Source organism: Galeopterus variegatus, unplaced genomic scaffold (genome assembly GCF_000696425.1).
Source record: "Galeopterus variegatus unplaced genomic scaffold, G_variegatus-3.0.2 Scaffold249, whole genome shotgun sequence".
NCBI lineage: Eukaryota > Metazoa > Chordata > Mammalia > Dermoptera > Cynocephalidae > Galeopterus > Galeopterus variegatus.
In genome coordinates this window covers 700,171-720,799 of record NW_007726360.1, presented here as the reverse complement: position 1 = coordinate 720,799, position 20,629 = coordinate 700,171, and the positions used below count along the sequence as shown (strand labels likewise).

At 34.3% G+C, this 20,629-nt stretch overlaps 1 protein-coding gene across 6 annotated transcripts in view; it reads right to left on the bottom strand.

The window, feature by feature from the left end:
• Positions 1–255: 255 nt before the first annotated feature.
• CSNK1G3 (casein kinase 1, gamma 3) overlaps positions 256–20,629 on the bottom strand; it is a 93,601-nt gene continuing 73,227 nt past the window's right edge. For 4 of the 6 annotated variants that reach the window (XM_008566509.1, XM_008566511.1, XM_008566515.1 and 1 more), the window contains 3 exons: positions 13,674–13,780; positions 13,134–13,157; positions 256–2,662 (listed from right to left, as the gene is read on the bottom strand). In XM_008566509.1, coding sequence (XP_008564731.1) covers positions 2,608–2,662; positions 13,134–13,157; positions 13,674–13,780 — 186 coding nt within the window. In that variant the 3' untranslated portion in view covers positions 256–2,607. The remainder of the gene's footprint in view (positions 2,663–13,133; positions 13,158–13,673; positions 13,781–20,629) is intronic. The other 2 variants (XM_008566513.1, XM_008566514.1) reach the window with 1 other exon arrangement.

Sequence of the window (20,629 nt, the reverse complement as noted above, 5' to 3'; positions counted from 1 at the left end):
ATTAAGTAGTTGAGAGAAGTGTAAAAAATTATTTAAACTTAGATCTTTAAAGAAAACTTAGATCTTTCCTGGTGTGTGTTCTTTACAACTGGATTCCAACAAAGCAAAACAAAAACAAAAACTAAATAATAAAAGCATATTCATTTAGCTCTGCTTCTCACATATAATAAACTGAATGAATTGAATTTTTAAAATTCCTATCTTAAGTTAGTCAGTGGCATTATTTCACCCAAAATTAGAGGAAAGGGAAAAAAGCAAGTTTAAAAAAACTACCTTTATTTTTTATTCCTTTTTCAGTTACATACTTTTAAACAGGGATGTGTTTCATTATTCAGACATTCAGGCAATGTTGACTTCATTAGTGTTGACAGAAAAGAAGCATAAAAATGCAAAACATTGTTGGCTTAACCTGAACATACCTGCATTACCTATTATTGACCAGTTTGTGTTGCCAAAAGATTTATTCCTTGGCATTAAAATGGAGCACTTAAAAATATTGCTAAAAAGCAAATGTCTACACACTGGTCTTTGCAGCAAATAAGGGTATTTATACTTTTAAAATATTTTAAGTCCATAATTGGATTAATATACACACCTTCTTATGTATAAGGAGTTCAGATCATATAAACACTGTACAGTCCAAAAAACCCTACTGAGAATAAAACTAAACAAGCTTATGATAAGAAATACAGATATCGCATGTATTTACAAATATCATAGACACACAAATTTGGTCAAATACTGTAAAGAAAGAAGAAGTGGTTTCACATTATAATGGCCAAAACATCCATCTACCTTGCTCAAAGGAAACAAAAATAAAAACTCAGTATGTAACTCCTGTAGTTTAAGACATCATAACGGTATACAAATAGATAGAGCAGAAACTGTTGACCAAATTATACAGCAAGTTTTCTAGATTGAGTGTAGGTCTTTAAAATCAAGAAAAGATCATTCATAGGATTCAGAGCAACAACGATACATAATGTCCTGATTTGTGATGTTCATATTGGTGCCTAATTCATCAAAAACAACGCATTGAACTTTTGGCTAATAAGAAAAATAAATTACAAAGTACAATTAAATCTCTATAAATGCAATAATAAAGTAAAAAAAAAAAGTGGATTTATTTACTTTAACACACATTTTAAATGTTACCTTGAGGCAATAAAAATAAATAAGCATGCCTACAGGAACACACTTAAAGACAAAGAAGAGACGGTATGGAAGGAGTAACAATTTTATAAATGAAAGGTGAATATGAGATTTGATCCACATAATTATCTTTCTAGTCAGTCTTTTTTTTAACCCCTTTTTGAAAAGTCTAGGAGAATGTGACAAATGACAACAGTGTCTTTATGGCTTAAAACAAAGCATACTTGAAAAGTGGAATGGGCTTCCTTTTTTACAGAACTGTTACTTTGTTCATATGCAGGCACTTCAAAACGCTATGGAGGCAAAGCACCTGACCCATCCTCTCCAAAATATTTTTCAATCATCAAAATTATGCTAAAGAGTAGGAAAATTCCAAAGAACCAGCAAAGTTGAATACAAGAGACTAATGTGCACAGAGGGCAATAGTGTGACCCAGTTTTTATTGCCAGGGGTCTTTTTTATCAAAGAGCAAAATAAGTAATAAACAGACACCACTGCATGGCACATCCAAAGTCTTCTGCTTAAGGAAGAATGTAATCATTTAGCAGTAGGTTTCAGTGGGATCTCCTTAGGCTTCAACCTTATACATTACAATGAAGTTCACATTTATTTCTTCTCCTTAGTGTATTTCTTAAAAACTCCAACATATATCACTTCTCAAAGTATTCATTTCTTGCTGTCTAACATACATTATTATCTGGAAGCATAAAGTTACATTATACAAATATTTTGCATTTTTTAAAACAAGCGCTTTTGCCACTTTTGCAACATGATACTTCACATAGTGGTGCAACAAAAGCAGAGCTCATACCACACTACTTATGATTCATTTTACCACTACCATCTACTGAACCCATAGAGCTTTTTCCTCAGTACCTCTGGGCAGTGACTGTACCATGATTTCACAAAGAGAATGTTAATATTACTCATGAATTACAGTACCATCCGTAATACTGAAATCAATGTAGATGTCACAAAATATGAACTTCTCAAGGAATAACTTCTTTTAAATATTCGGGTAACTCTTGTTTTCTCTGTTGCATTATCCACTGGGAAGAAAATTCCTGCTTGATTATGCTCTTACAGAACATATAAAAAACCAGATTAGGTACATAACTGGTTGACAGTTAAGATACTGTACTGCTTTCTACAACAGGAGAAGAGCTTCTGAAAAATATTCCACAGAACTATATCCATCAATACCACCACCTCATTGGTCCGTTCCATTCATTGATGGGCAAAGCATTCATGTTTTGACAAAACTGTAAAGCTTCCATAAAAGTTAAATTAGAAAAAAATATGAATGTAAGACAACCACAAAATGAAGTATGAAAGTATGACATTTTTGTTTCTAAGAGTGAGTCTTTGAAAATACATGTGGTCACTATAGAGATGATTTTAATCACAAGACAGCAGATGAACACGTAAGTAACTCCCCATGATCTGTGTCAAGAGTCATTTGTGGCGCTGTATGGTTTTCCTTTTCCTTCGTTTGAAAAAACAGCAGCACCTGCAAATGAGGGAAATACTCATATGATTATAAAGGTACTAAAATGTCAAAGTAAAATTGAATCTATCATGTTAACTTAAACGGCCATAAAAAGTAACAGGCTATCGCAGGATAAACAGTGAATACACCAATAAAGCATATATATTAGTGAAACTATGCCAAAGTTTTTACTATTATGTTTCATCATCAATGTGCCATTTATGAATAACAAGATATTCTATGTAATATAAAAAGGAGCCACTAAACCGAAAAGGCTTTGCACCAACACTAACTGAGAAGCTATGAAGTTTTAAATCCCAAATGACCCACCACACTTCATTTAGAATGTTCAATAATCTCTGACAGTGGCATGCTTTTATAAAGTTTGTCCTATGCATTCTCCCCCTTTCTCCCTGATATTTATATATGATTTTTGAAGCCACTGTTACAAAGGCAATAATAATCCTAATATTGGGGATTTTATTTTCACCAAGAATTAGTTTAGATTCCAAAAATAAAGAGAAATGCAAAATACACTAGTCAACAAACATTTTCCATCATATTTACAAACTGAAAGAGAGAAAATACATTAAATATAATGTCAAAACTGGAACTTTTTTATTCTTTAAGGGTTAAAGAAGGCCAAGCTTTTGTAAGTTATTTTAATTAAGGTAAAAATTACAGTTAACATTTAAAATAGCATAATTTAAATGATTCGGTTTTGTTATTCAAAACTATACATTCAAATCAATATTGTCCTAATTTTTATTCCTAGGTGAAAAAAATCTAGATATGATCCCTGAAAGAACTAGTTTTTCTCAGAGTGAATTCCTAATCCTAACATAATGGCAGTTGTAGAATAATGCTGAAGCTGATATAAACTGAAAGTGTAATTTTTATTCCTAGGTGAAAAAAATCTAGATATGATCCCTGAAAGAACTAGTTTTTCTCATAGTGAATTCCTAATCCTAACATAATGGCAGTTGTAGAATAATGCTGAAGCTGATATAAACTGAAAGTTAAATGAGAATCAATGATTAGTTCCCACCAAAAAAAAAAATGCATATACACATACACACACATATACAAGGGTACTTCAAAGAGTTCATGGAAAGATTTGTATTGTCTTGTATTCTTTCACGAAACTTTTGAAGTACCTTTGTGTATGTGTCTGTGTATGCGTATGTATATATGTAAATATACATTCCTTCAAATAAAGGTATGAAGATATGGCTTCACACCAAAAGTTGTAAGTTTTTTCCACTTCCACACTTGAAAGAAACTTAATCTATCAGAACATCCAAAATGATAGGCATTACATACAGTGAGGCACCTTTTTTTTTTTTGTTAACCTTTAAACAGTCACCTCTACTTCCTGGGGCTGAGTTTATTTTTGGCACTGGCAGGCATGGTTGGATCCCTGGTTTTTCCACCGAAGTCATATGTGTATAAATCACATTTTATAATAAAAAAGCAAGGCATATTTATATACATGGTGATTTTATCACCAAAAACTGCCAATTCAAAGATTGTGCATACTATGGTCCTATAAAGATGTTCCTATAATTCTTATCAAGCCACATTCATAAAAGAATATTAACTTAACATTTAGCAAACTAAGCATAATAGAGACCAAGTAGCTTTAAGTGTGCTATCCAGCAAAAGTATATGAAGATAAAAGAACTGTTAGATATGTTTTATATCTTTTTGTGAAATAAATATAAATAGAAATCACACTGTCCAGTTAAATTACACAATCTTTCTACCCATATTATCTTTAGTCAAAAATAATTTCAGACTATTTATTGTGATTTATACCATGACTTTGTATGAAACCACTATGGGGCTCTGAAAACCAAATTACACAATTATGTTTTTTTTTTGTTTGTTTGTAATAAAAAAGCAAGGCATATTTATATACATGGTGATTTTATCACCAAAAACTGCCAATTCAAAGATTGTGCATACTATGGTCCTATAAAGATGTTCCTATAATTCTTATCAAGCCACATTCATAAAAGAATATTAACTTAACATTTAGCAAACTAAGCATAATAGAGACCAAGTAGCTTTAAGTGTGCTATCCAGCAAAAGTATATGAAGATAAAAGAACTGTTAGATATGTTTTATATCTTTTTGTGAAATAAATATAAATAGAAATCACACTGTCCAGTTAAATTACACAATCTTTCTACCCATATTATCTTTAGTCAAAAATAATTTCAGACTATTTATTGTGATTTATACCATGACTTTGTATGAAACCACTATGGGGCTCTGAAAACCAAATTACACAATTATGGTTTTTTTTTGTTTGTTTGTTTTTTTGTCTTTTTCTGTGTCTGGCAACAGATCGCAACCCTCAGTGTTGCCCCCGTACCGGACCGGGGACCGGCAACGGGACTGCAACCCTCGGTGTTGCTCCCGCACCTCGCTCAGCCAGTGAGCGGGAACCGGTCTGTATGTGGGATCCGAACCCTCGGGCGGGAGCGCCGCCGCGCTTCCCAAGTGGCGCACTTATCCAGTGCGCCACCAGGCCGGCCCCCACAATTATGTTTTTTAAGTACACCAAACAGCACATAATGACTAGGCCATGGAACGTAAATAATTCAAAAATATGCATCGTCTGATAAAGATTCAACTAGAAATATGTGCAATTATCAACCTTTATAAATTCTACTCTCATTGAGGTGACTACCAGAAAGAACTGAAAGGATTTACCCAGTCAAGGGCCTAAGGAAGAGGTGCCACTATAAAATAAGACCCTAGGTATAATAGATTTTTCCTTGCTTTAGAAAAATAAGTCAAATTTATTTTCAACCGTCAGCTACCTAATACTTTTTCAAATCTGTTATATAAATTTTCTGAAATAGAAAAGCAAAACAAAACATTGTTCGAGTCAAATTACTCTCTAAGAGATAAGAAACACTACTCCAAAATGAAGCTTTCAATTGAAGACTTGCTGGAAATTTTTTAATTTTTTAACATAAAGTTCTTTTAATAATGTTCATTGTTCCTAAATACTGTAATTTGTCTTTTTTACATTCTAAAGTACATTCTTTTAAACGTTTTCTACTAAAAAGGTGCTTTTAACTTATATAAGCCCTTTGGAACAGGGAATTTAATATAATACATGTTTTGGTGAGCAAATTCAAGTCCCAGATTTTCCACACTTGTATAAGCAATTCACCTTGCCTAGTTTATTGTCCCAGTACTGCTTTCAGTTCTGAGAGTCGGGTTCTTTCCATTTAAGTAACTTTCCTTCAATGGCATAAGTATTATTGAACATAGAAAACCACACCAAGAATTTGAGACTATGCTTTTCAAATGAATTATAAGGGTAAAGGCCCTTTAAATTCAAACATAATCTAAAAAAGACATCTCTTTTTCAGAAATAAATCCTGCTAAATAAAGGTCACACCCTTATAATAGATTTGCAAAGGTAAAGCCAGCATGCTATTAAAGGGACTACCACCAGAGGGCAGCATTGCTTTATGTGATAGGAATGCATACAAACAGAGAGACAGCAAGAGATGCTCTCAAAATACTAATATACTTAGAGAAGTTAGTAAGTAAATTGATATTTCATCCTGATGGCTTATTTATTAAGATAAAAGTCATTACCAAAAAATCTGATATATATAGTCTTAATGAGTAAGAAATTAGGTCTCATCGCAATTGTCTCCTGTCCCCAGCACTCAATCTGGAAGTGCTGCTCCCACACAACCACTCTATCACATTACTATTTTATTTTCCTCTCATTACTTACTATTATGAAATTCTTTTACTTATTTACTTATTATCTGCCTTTGCAATAAAATGTAAGCTTCATAAGGGCTTGCTCACAGATGTATCTCAAGAAACTGTCACCAAGTTAGTACTCATTTAATATTTATTGAATAAATGAATGATTTGCCTCATAAATACAACTGACTCCTAGAGTAAGAACCTAGTCAAAATTCTAAAGCATGTTCTAAAGCTAAAGTTCTTAACTGTGGGCCACAAACCTTAATGAAATCTCATAAAGATTTTAGTGCCTGTGTGAGCCTTTTCTGGAGAAAAATGGCTTACACCAGATTCTTAAAGGAGTCTGAATCCCAAGATTAAGAAGCATTCCTCTCTAGATTTATACTGGATCACCTCTGCCATTTCTCCATTTCCAGTGGAAACTCAGTCCTGGATGCTATGAGCTAAGCACTGCAGATACTGAGTAGACCCAAACCTTCAATATATATGAGTGCGGGTAAATGGGTAAAAAGAGACAATGTAATTTTAGCACTTAGTACAGTTGAAAGGGGGGGAAAAAAGACAGTTATTGCTAATAGCTACTGCAAATAATAGCAAGGATCCCAGGAATTAGCATATGTAGTAGTTCTCATAGATGATGTGAGCAAGTTATTTTTATCAATAAATTCAATTACCTGGTCTTAGAAAATTATCCATACCTATAAAAATTTTAAATACATTTTCTCTTTGCTGCTCCATGGCTATATTTTTTTACGCGTTAGTTCATACACATTTGGGGTTTCTTCAGATCTAGACTCATGGCAACTACCCTGGAGAAACTGATTAAGCTTACTAGACATTTATATGGTGTTCTTGTCAAGCCTTCTTTTTTCCTCAGCTCTTTATTATTCCTTGGTTCCAGTGAGCCAATATGCTCTCACATGTCAGGTTCATGTTCTTTTTTTTTTTTTAAAAAAGATGACCGGTAAGGGGATCTTAACCCTTGACTTGGTGTTGTCAGCACCACACTCACCCAGTGAGCAAACCGGCCATCCCTATATGGGATCCGAACCCGTGGCCTTGGTGTTATCAGCACCACACTCTCCCGAGTGAGCCACAGGCCAGCCCAGGTTCATGTTCTGACATGATCATTCAGTAACTAGCCTAAAGCTTTTAAGCTATCTCTACTCCAAAACGCTTTGAGAATAAATATTAAATCCTGCTTCTGATTGTTTCTTTTGATTGTTTCTGCTTCTAAGTTTTTTTTAAATACTGTTAGGCAGGAAACAGAAAATCATAATGGATCAAAGTCCTGAACTATGCAGAATGCATACATGGTAAGGGCCAAGGCTTTGCTATTCACGTTACACCACCATTTCCCCTTTCTTCACTAGAATTTACCCTTTCTTCCTGGTGCTACATCATACACTTTCTTCTCTCAAATCCACCCAGAAACAGAAGCATGTTTCCCTGTCTGGATCTGAAGTTATTTATCTCTTCTGTAATGACTCATTGGTTCATCCCTTGGTTAAGAGACTGTTGGTACCTCCCAGAACCTATCCACTTAGGACTCCAGAAACTGGGCTCTTCTGACCTGGGTTGATGAGAAAATATCTTTTATGACATCTATTTATCTCTTCTGTAATGACTCATTGGTTCATCCCTTGGTTAAGAGACTGTTGGTACCTCCCTGAACCTATCCACTTAGGACTCCAGAAACTGGGCTCTTCTGACCTGGGTTGATGAGAAAATATCTTTTATGACATCTAAATCATTAATTCTTTAACAAAGGATTTTTCCCATTAAAATTTATACCTGAAACATAATTTCATATCTCTGTATTCCTTGATTTAAAAACATGAGGAACTGTTTAGTTAAGCAAGAAGAGTTTAGATCAGAGAGGAAGACCATACACATAACTACTCCAACTAGAAACCTGCAAATCCATCCTTATCTCCAATTTATTCCTCTCCATCCACATCCAGTTAGTCCCTCAAGAGTGAAATGACTTCCAAAATTTTCCCATTTTCTCAGGCTGGCTTAATTCAAAACTTTTCAACTTGCCTCCACTTTTGCTAAAAGCATTTTAACTGACCTCCCAGTCTTAGTCTTGCCTCTCTCCAATCTAACATCCAAACTGCCCCCATCATAAATACAGTTATGCCCTTTTCAATGGTTCTTGCACTGACCGAGACATTAAGTCTTCAAAATTAGGTTCCCAACCTATTTCCACTCTCCTCCCAGTCTCATCCTCCATTAGGCTTCCTTGCCAGGCAGAAAAAGAAAAAGGAGTGAGTAAAAGTAGAAATCTATTTGCCTTTCCTGGAACATACCACATGGGTCTTTCATATCCCCATGTCTTTGCACATGCTCTTCCTTGCCCCCAAAACCCAAGTACCCTCTCCCAAAAAAGTTATATAGTCTTTATCACTTTGTAACTATAATTGTTATGGCTTTCTCTTCCTCACTGAACTGATCTCTTAAGGAAACATATTATGTTTTATTCATCTTTATAGTTCTAGAGAATATCAAAGTCCTGAACACTAGGGAGAAACTAAATGAATAGAAATGACTTTAAAATGTTTTTTTTAAACAGCTTAATCATTACAGACTACTGACCCAAAATATAAAATTTCCATCTAGTTTCTTAGGAAAATTAATTGATATTTTTGAACTATTTTCTGCAATCTGATGAACTCCAGGAAGTGACATAAGCCTTGTAACTGCTCCCAAATTAATCTTCCTAAGGTTCGACATGATCATAATATTTCTTGGCTTAAAACCACAGCTTGTTTTCTTGTGCTGAGAAAAATAATGTCTAAATTTATTTACCTGGCTACCAAGGCCCCTTGAGACTGGGGTCTTAGTCTATCTCAGTTTCCATTAATGTAGTCATATACTTTATACCAGCATGAGTTACTCCTCAAACTTGCTCCATACTGTCATTCAGCCTCTTCTCCCTAACTCCTTCCATCCATCTCCCTTGCCTAATCATGCTTATTATGAGAATTAATGCAAATGTATCCTTACCCATGAAGACTTCTCTGATCTTCCCAGCTGCAAGTACATACTCCATTCTCTGAGCTCCAATAACATTTTATCCCTCCCCTATAGTGCTAAACCTATAATGCCTTGTATTAGACCAATGACTCTCAACTCTGGTTGCTCCTTAGGATCACCTTAGAAGCTTCTTAAAAATACCAATAACTAGACCTCACCACAGACCAACTAGTTAAATCAGAAACTCTAAAAGTGTAGCCTAAGTATTAATGTATTTTTAAAACTCCCCAGGTGATTGCAATGTGAAGCCAGGGATGAGAACCATCGTATACAAGTCACTGGTGTACTTCCTATCGCCCTTGATGGCACATGAGCCTCAACATATCTTCATAATCATCATATTGTCAAACATGCAATAATCAGTTCAGAAAATTTTGGAAGAGAAAAGGAAGAGAAAGAAAGAAAAAAAGATGGCTTCATACTGCTTAAAAAGTAAATAACTGAACTAACTAAAGGAAGCCTGTTCTCTTAAATTACTGGCAGGAATGATGAGGGTGCTATCATTTGTATTCTCTATCTTAAAATATAATTCTCAACTACAGTAAACAAATAAGACAAAATCTCATTACTAATAAAGAGGCCATCTTATATAGAGAGGAATAGAATAATTTCTACCATTTGGAAATTATATATTTACCTCAATGAAATTAAATCCTCGGAAACTTGAGGATGCTAAAATGTCCATCATAGAATACATGCAATTGGGGTGAGAGGGATCTCTGCAAATCATAGGTAAGAAGAAAGATGGAAAGGAAACGAATTCTGAAAGAGAATTCTACTGGTGCCTAGATACCAGTAAAAAGGTGGCAGAGAGGAGCATAAGATGCAATTTAGAAAAGGAAATCATGTTCACATTTCCTGGTCAGAAACTAAGAGCATATGAGGAACCCAATAATGTAGAAATGTTAGGAAAAACCCAATTAAAGGAAAGACAAAACCATATGTGTTTAAGAACAGTTTTTAACTAGTGAAGAGGTAGAGAAGTTCTGAGGATTTCTGTAACTCCCTTGGAGTAAAGCTTCATTAAAGTCACGAAGTCATGGGTTGGGCTATTCTTTTTTTTAAATAACCACTTTATTAAGATAGAATTCACATATCATAAAATTCATACTTTTAAAGTGTACAACTCAATGGTTTTTAGTAAATTCAGAGTTCAATAGCTATCACCACTATCTAATCCCAAAACATTTTCCTCACTCCATAAAGAAACCCCATTATCTATAAGCAGTCAATCCTATCCTTCTCTTCCCTGTCCTAAGCAATCATTAATGTACTTTCTGTGCCTATATATTTGACTATCCTGGAAATTTCTTTTAAATGGAATCACATAATATGTGGCTATTTGTGTCTGGCTTCTTTCACCTAGCATAATGTTTTCAATTTCATTTCTTTATATTGTTGAATGATAGTCCACTGTATGAGTATACCACATTATTCAATTAATTACTTATTTAGTAACATTTTATGGAGGCATACTGTTTTAGCCACTGGGGATCTGAAAATGAAAAGGCCTTGTCTAGAAATTCAAGAAGTTTCAAAAAGTGGATGATACATAAAGAGAATAACATAACAAAGGCAGACTTAAAGAACCAATGGAACATAGGGTTCAGAACGGAAATGTTGCTGGGAAAGAGAGGCAGGGGCTAGACTACGAAAGGAATGAAGGGCTTTGGTGCTATGCCAAGAAATCTGGACATGATGCTCCAAGCGAAGGAGAACCTTTCTTTCCCACCACTTCCTCCTTTTCAACCTCCAATGTCTACAGATAGAGACCCAAATCCGTAAAGATATACACCCACACCAATCCCAACTAATTAATTACTATGCCATTCTCCGAAGCTACTTCCATAAAGTATTCTTGATTATCCAGGTCAGGAAGTAATCTTTTTCTTTACAAACTAAGTTTTTTATGCCTTTTTCATAGTATTAATATACTGACATATGCTACTACAACTGCAATATTCCCTGCTGGTTTGTAATCTATTTAAGAGCAAAAACAGCGTCAGGTATTTCTGAAATCTCAGCTGTGTAATTATTGAATTAATAAACAGATAAATGTAATAGATTTTCTGAAAGCAGGTTTCTAGGAGGATGTAAACACAAAACAACCAGTTTTAGTGAAGAGTGTGGGTATGGAAGTAAAAATATAGAACAACTCGTAGAAGAAGCACAGGCCTAGGAAGAACACAGATGAGAAAGGTCAACGTCAGCTAGAAGTGGAGAAATAAATAGGGGTGATAATGGCTATTGAGTACCTGCCATGTGCCAGACAAAATACCAGAGCTTTATCACATTTAATTTTCTCAGCACCCTACAAGGAAGATATTGTTAGCCTTAATTTACAGAAAGAAACAAGCTTGAAGAAGGTAACAAGTAAGTGGCAGAAATAGGATTCTACAACCTATGCTGAACTGCAAAGGATATGTGCATTCTAATCTGCTACACTGCCACCCTATGTTCACAACTGTGCTTAGGATTATACTTAAAATTCAGAAACAAGCATAAGCCATTGTTTTTATTTCTGATTTAAAACCATACAATTATATAGCTAATTATACCCTGAAATACACTAAACTTAGTCACACGGTCAATATATTCCATAGTCAAAACTGATTAAAATGAATATTTGATCACTGTTCATTTAAAAAAAAAAAATCTGCAAGTTTCCTCATTTTGCAGCCAGCAAACGAGCATTATTTTGGAAATTATATAAGGTTTCTTTTGGAGATGAGCAAAATGTTCCAAAATTTACTAGTCTAAGCAACTTCCTTTACTCACTCCAAAGCTGAGTCAAAATTTTTCCTGAAACTGAGAGAAGCACTTAAAATATAGTACTACAACTAAAGGCAAATGTCAGAAAATACTTTAAATTGAATAGTATTTTCACTAATAAGAATGTTATTTTTCTTTTTTCTTTTCTTTTTTTTTTTTGTCTTTTGTCTTTTTCCGTGTCCGGCAACGGATCGCAACCCTCAGTGTTGCCCCCGTACCGGACCGGGGACCGGCAACGGGATTGCAACCCTCGGTGCTGCTCCCGCGCCTCGCTCAGCCAGTGAGCGGGAACTGGTCTGTATGTGGGATCCGAACCCTCGGGCGGGAGCGCCGTCACGCTTCCCAAGCGGCGCACTTATCCAGTGCGCCACCGGGCCGGCCCAAGAATGTTATTTTTCATCATCTGTAATTATCAGAAACTATTTAGATGAAGGTTTTTAAAATTACTCTCATTATACTTTAAAATTTATCAATATTATAGTCAGTGGCAATGACAATTGGTTAGTAAAATGAAATGTTTTAGTGGTACTACTAGGGGGCAAGGGGATCTGCTATATGTAGTTAACAATTACATGCAGGTAAAAAGAATGCTTATTCAAAAACCTATCTTTCTATTTAAAATAGCAAATAAAAACTCTGTATTACAAAACAAACGCACAAACAGAAGCGGGGTTGGCGTATCATCTACACAATTAATAAATGGCCCCAAATCTACGTCGCTTGAAGCAAAAAAAGTTGCAGCAGGCAAAAGAGCTCCTCAATTATTTCTTGCTTTTCAGAGCTAATATTAATGACATCAAATACTTTTGAATAACTTTTACCAATTATAATTTCTATGTTGCGAGGTTTATTTATAAAAAACACAAAACAGTGCTAAATCTTTGAAATCACAGTCAACGGAGCTATTTCTGCCTGCCTACACTTGAAAACTCACCACATGTTCAACACTTTCTGGCAGCTACACACAAAAAAAAAATATAAGGAAAAAAAAGAGAGAAAGAGATATCATCAGAAACAGCCCACATTGAAATTATCACATTGTTTTTCATGCTTAATTTTTTCCAAGCAATGTTATTATAATTTACATTTTAAAAACTAATTTAAAACTAATATTAATGCATGCATCATTCTATAAAATAATCATTGATTTTTATGCTTATAGAAAAAAATGATCATTGATAGTATGGCAATAATTTTCATGCATCAACACTCCTAAAAATCAAAAGCTAAAAATATGCTGTTAATTCTAAATAAGAATTTGAACACAGTTCTTAAATAACTTTTTCCACATTATTAAAATACTTACTGGAATAGCAATATTTTAAACTTAGTGATTAAAATAATTAAGCATACAACTTGTTTTGCATGCAGCTATTTCCAGAAAAATTTTCCTGAAATAATTTTATGTGGCTATAAGTCTCAAGCATGCATAGTTTAAGAACAAAAATAAGCAAAAAAAAAAAAAGATACATACTTGGTTTCATCCATCACTTCTACTTCTGTAGGGGCTGTGATGGGTGCATTTGAACGTCCTGCAGTAGGGTCATCTGTGTTTAACTCTCCATTTGTAGAACTTACAACCTGTAAAAAATATATATATTATATGCATGTACACACACAAACATACATATACATACTAAGTAATAGGTTATATAATGATAAACATAATTAAGGTTAAAGTATTTAGAAAGTTAATATGAAGAATACAAAACAATTAGTAGATTGTTGTTCACAATCAAATACACTTAAAGATCAAAGTAACCTAATATATGTTTTTCAACTTTCTTCCTTTCCCTCTTGAAATTTCTGTCTTTCATCTCCTTCCCTCTATTTTTTTTAAGGCTAGCTCCTACACATATCTCAATCATTTCCCTCTTGTGTACCTACCTCCCCTGGTACCTTGCTACATCATGAATTACTTCCTTTGGAAATTTCAATATTGCTCCTTCTGATGGATCCTTACTTCAATCTGTAATCATGCTCAGGACTCCATCTCATATTGCCCATTTAAATAGATGGCAAAACCATTCATTGACACAGTTGTTCAAGCCCCAAATGCAGGAGTCATTGTGATTCCTCTTTGACTTAAACCCTACATCTAATCCACCATCATGTTCCTCCTCCAAACATATCCCATATCTAATCAGTTCTCAGCATTTCTATTACTATTATGACTCCAGTCCAAGCCACCATGATCTCTTATGTGAATAAAAGTAAAAACCTTAACTGTTTTCCTGCATTTACTTATTCACTCCTCCCCCAAAATGCACTGTCCACACAGCAACCAGGGTTCTCCTATCAAGATGTACAGTAAATCAGATCAGGTGTAATTCCCTACTTACTACTCTCTAACTGTTGCTTCCCATTGCACTTAGAATAAAAATATATACCCCGTACACCCAATGACAAAACCCCATTATGACCTGATGCCTGCCTACCTCTCTGATCCCATAACACCTTCCCCTTAGCTCATTAGCCTCCTTCCAATACGTCAAGCTTCTTCCCACCTTGAGGCTTTGGCATTATCTATTGTCACTGCCTGGAACTCACTTCCTACTTACTGGCTGCAATTTTGTCTTTCAGATTCTCAGAGAGCATCTCTAAGATAGGCCTGCCTTTTCTATCACACAATCTAAAATTTCCACGCAGATATCTTTCATGTTATAAGCTATTTTTAATTCTTTGCATAGTATTTATCAATGTTGATATTTCTCTTATTTATTTGCTTATTTATTTAATGTGTTTCTTGACGTTTACCCCTGCCTCCATTAAAATTAAGTTCCACAACAATAGGAACCTTATTTTGTTGCCAGCTATACCTGTCACAGAATAGGCACTCAATAAATACTTGTTGAAATAAATGAATGCATACATGCATGAATGAATTCCTAAAACCAATTAAAAATCATAATAAAATTCCAAAACTCTCTCAGATTCTCTGGTCTTGCAAATTTGCTTTGTCCTGTTTCTTCTTTTCCCTTTATCACTAAACTTCTTGAAAAAAATACATTAACTCACTACTTCCATTTTTATAAAATTTTCCATTCATTTATTCCTTAAGTCCCTGCAATCTATTCTCTATCCCTACATTAAAACTGTAATAACAGTTCTCTTGAAGGTTACCAATGATTTCTAGAAACTGTACTCAATGCACTTTGTTCAGTCCTCATTTTCCTGTCCATTTCTGTATTACTAGTCACCAGCTGATCACTCTGGAATAAGATCTACACTCAAAACCTAGCTTTACTACTTACCAACTACGTGACCCTGGGAAAGGTACCTTTCCTTGCTAAATCTCGGTGTTTTAAACTATGAAATGGGAAACAGTAGTACCTATTTAACAAGATTGTTATGAGGATGAAATGAGATCAACACATAAATATCAATATATAAAGCACAATATATACAAGGGTACTTCAAAAAGTTCATGGAAAGATTCATATCTTTTAATTCTATTTTTCCATGTACTTTTTGAAGCATGCTCATATATATCGATATATAAAGTGTGGTGCCTGGCAATGAATAGCGGCCATCATTGCTACGAACAATTTTATCTATAATCAGGCTTCAACTATCACCTATACGTAAAAGACACCCTGAGCCTAACCACTCACCCACATCTTTGGTTAGCTGAATCAAAGTTGGCACCTCAAACTCAGTATTTCCAAAACCAAACTTATCATACTCCTTCTTAAATCTATTACTCTTCCTATAGTTCCTATTTCAGTCAAAGCCCTATCATCTTCCCAGACTTCCAGGCTCAAAATCTAAGAATCATCTTTGATGCTTCCCCTACTTACTATGTAATATTTAATAAGAAAAAATATATATTATAGGTATGGGCACCAAAGTTAACAGCTGACTACTAGACTTAAGGGTACTCATATTTCTAAAGCTTAATTAATTCAAAAGTTTTTACTGACAGTCTACAACGTGCCAGGCACTGTTCCAGGTACTTGAAATACCATAATAGACAAACAACCCTGCCCTTGTGGACCTGATATTTTAGTTTGGAGAAATACACCTGTCTCCCAACTCTAAGGAAGGTAACTAGAAATCAACCAACATATTTGAGTTAATTCAGGAATTATGGAAATTGTTTCCTATATCCTATGTGGAATAAAAACTTAGAAATACACACTACATTTGTGCCTACAGCTGAAAACATGCAAAACTGTCTTGATCATCTTTAGAGGCAATCCAAGGAAAAGAATACTCTTACATCTTAATCTGCCTGTTTGAGACACTTGCTTCCTCCTTTCTGTCATTCTATTAAGCTCTTTGTCAAGTTTTTCTCTTTATTTCTCCTTCTTTCTGAAAACACTTAAAAATAACTATTTGTTCTAATTATTGAACATGATTTTGTTCTTTATTCTTAACTTAAAAAATGTCAGAGCCTCTGCAATGAATTGGAAAGGAGCTAGAAAGCAGGATTCTAATCTTATACATTCTCTACTACCTAAACTAACAGAGTACCTTGTATACAATAGATAATCAGAACAGTTCATTGAACAATTTCCATTGCTCCTCCCTCAACATAATATTCAATAGGTTTCTTTTTCTCCCTTTTGTTCCATGGCCCTAGATAACAAGAGGCACCTCACCTCAAATTACAGGCAGCTCCTCTAACACGTCTTCCATTACTTTAAGCAGCATAATTGAACATTTAAAACTCGGGTATTCTAAATTATAGCAAAAGTAACTATTTTCTAGCAACAGTAACCACAGATATATTGTAATGACATACTCTGATTTACTTCAATTCATGGAGGACTTTTCATACCTGACTTTGATAAACTTTATTTTACTGAAATATTTCAAATCTCATTTTACCTGGTTGACCGGAACCATAACAGAAGGAAATGTCATCTTCTTTTAATGTAATTTTTCTTGGGTTTCCAAGATTCCCTAACCCTCTGAATAGAGGCCAATGGCCCAGGGTTAGAAGAGAATTAATGTGGTAACAGAGCTAATATATGATATGCTGTTGTCCTCTATAAATCCACCTACTTAACACCAGTGACTGAGAATTAAAACTATTTTCACTTAAAATTGATGGTCTTTTTGCAATGGAATTTTACAAAGGAGAAGCAAAAATATATCATTATAAGTAATGTGTCATCACATTCCTGGATGCCTAAGTCAATCAATCAAACAAATACATACGAATTATTTTCATAAGCCAAATTCTATTTAGATGACATTTCTAGAATTATAACTTGAACTAGAAGATAAGAGTCTGAAATATTAGTGTTCATCAGACTGTTTTCTTTCATGAAAGCAGTTTAAAAATGACAGATGCTCTGGGGTTTGACATTTCAAAAAATAATTCAGGTGTTTTACAGGTTTGTTGTTGTTCTTAAAGAAATTTCCTCTGACCTCCCCAATTTGACAAGAAACTTAGTGTAGTTCTTATTTTAAGAATAAAAAAGCAAACAAACAAACAAACAAAAAAAAGGGCAAACAGACTCCAGTTTTTCTGTGAGAACTGAAGGGGAGGCATTAGGAAAACAGTCCCTAGGTAAGTATGGGAGATAAATAACGGCTCGCTTAACAAATCTAATTTTGATAAAGTCATTCTCATATTTTGAGTACAAAGATAAATAGTATCTTTGTAGGTAAGGATTTTTAAAAGGATATTTTCCAAATATGAGGATACTTCAAAAAGTTCGTGGAAAAATAGAATGAAAGATAATACAATTCTTTCCATGAACTTTTTGAAGTACCCTCATATAATGAGTTCATACAAATTAGCTATACTACTATCTTCCTAATTTCTATTTGATTTTTTATAAGCATGATTATCGAGTACACAGTAGAGGCTCAATAAATATGAGGGTATTTCAAAAAGTTCGTGGAAAATGGAATTAAAAGATAATGAGTCTTTCCATGAACTTTTTGAAGTACCCTCATATAGTAAATTAACAGATCTCATTCTATTCAATAAACATATTAGAAACATTAATATTAAATATATTAGAATTATTAAAACATTATATATTGTATTTATGTACTTAGCTTTTTCTAAAAGGCATCTATAAGAAAACACACTAATAAATGAGCTAGAGTAAATTCCAAAGAGTTTACTGGCCCTGTGCTAGGGTACACATGAAACTATATGAAACCAACTTTCTTACATATTCTAAAAACTGTAGCTAGAGTCATAATCGATATTCTTGATACTCCAAAAGATGACTCAAAGGCAAAGAGATATTCTCACTGACTTTCAACAAAAATAAACATAAATGGATTTTTAACTTTCACTTACAGAGATATTAACTAGAGCACTATTTTCTTTGAGCAGTCCAGTCTTTGGAGATGTTACTATAAATGTGATTATAAAAGGATATCAAAAGGAATTTATAATATTGATTTACTCCAATGATAACCGGACAAGAATTTTGCTAAACTAGACTAGAGATAAACTGGAAGTTATTTATGTAACAAAGGCAGGTAACTACACTACTTGTACAACCTCTCTTTTACAGATTTCAGTACCCCAGAAAACTATGAATAGAAAGATCTGATTTTAATAGTCATTCAATTTCGTTCCTTGTTAGTAACTCTATATTTTCAAAGATTTGATAGAGAAGACTGAAACTAGTTTTAGAAATGTTTTAGAAAGGTCAGCACTCACAATTAGCATAATTGAGAACTGACTGAAATATAACGTCTATTACTCTTCTGACTTTTAAACATGTTTTCTTACCACTTCAAGATACATTGTCTAATCCCTTTTCTGTTATCATCACCTGTATTTGTATGTCTGAAGCTATATCCGCTAAAATATCAGAATGTTTATAATAACAGTTAGTACTAAAAATAATGAAATATTTTTTCATTTTCTTTGACAATGCCTGATTGCACAACATATCTGCATCATTCGTGATTCTGCCTTTTTCCCTCAGTCACATTATTCCTTAGATTCAAAGCAAAGGCTGCCCAACTGCAAGAGATTTCCAAACAACCAGGAGCTATATACTACATACCATATAAATTAGTTTTCAGTAGTGTTCTTAGTATTTGTCTTCTTCCCTCTGCTTACAGTTGCCTCTCAGTTTTATAAGATCAGATTTTCAGTTGACATCGAGCTAAATGCAGTCATGCTACAGTAAAAGGCACAGCTACAATGGAATTAAATATCACCACTATTTGTTGCCAGTGGTACATTTTAAAACCTAATTTTGGAAATCCTGCTTTGCCGGGTAGAAACACACCAGAAAGAGATAACAACTTAACTCTTCCTTTCCCCTCAGCCACCATAGCCAACTAAACTCTACCTTCTAATTATTTTTCAAATCCTTTCATTTCTCTTCACCTCCATCACCCATCATTCTTCCTCAGCTATAGACTTTTGATAGCTGTGTCCCTTAGACTTGTCTCCCTTCAATTTATTCTCCAGCAAAGTAATCTTTAGAAAATACTAATCTAATCAAGTTAGTCCTCTATAATTCTCTTTATGGCTACCCAGTATCCTTAGAATAAAGTCCAAACTTAATAACAAGACCTGTTAGATCCTTCATGATTTTGCTTCCTGCCTACCTCTCAGTCTCATTTCTCAACACCAGCCTGACTGAATCCAGTTCCTCAATATCTCTCTCTCTTCTCCACAACCCTATGCATGTTGTCTTCTCTGCCTGGTGCTCTCCATTTCTTGACCCTTTCTGCCTTCTTCAGCTGATTAACTCCTGATTCTTCAGGTCTCAGTTTAGATACCACTTTTTTCAGGAAATCTTGACCCATTCAATCCAGGTTAGGTGTTTTCTTGTATATTCTCCTAGCACCTTGTGATTTTTCCACTTGTTAACACTGCCTGTTCATCAGCCTTCTCCACTGACTAAAAGCAGTGGCGCCATGGAGAAATGCATCACATCTCTTTATTCTTCCTTTCATTCAAATAACCCAGAACAATGCTTAGCCTCTAATAAACATTTACATAGACATTTGATGAATAATGAATGGCCAAGAAACTGAAAGTGGTAGGTCTAAGTTTCTCAACCATATTTATTACCAATGATTATAAGGGGGAACAGACAGGGACTCACTCAATTCCCTTGGGGATTTTCCAAAAAAACACATGCAGGCCAAAAATAGACTCAAAATAAAGTCTTTAGATACTTAAATATTATTTTGTCTCTTTAGTGGGAAAAGTTTTTCAAATGTACAGCTGTATTCTTCTGGTGAATTAACATTATTTCACTAAAGAAATAGAATAAAATTAGAAAAATTCTGTTAGGCAATTATTTTTTTTGGCTGTACCTCTATACTTCATTACCCCAAGATGGACAAAAATACTAGTCAAGTTACCTAATTTGCAAAAATGATAGGTTCTGGGGCCGGCCCGGTGGCGCACTGCTACAGTGCACCAGTTGGGAGCGCAGCGGCGCTCCCGCCGAGGGTTTGGATCCCACATACAGACCGGCCGCTCAC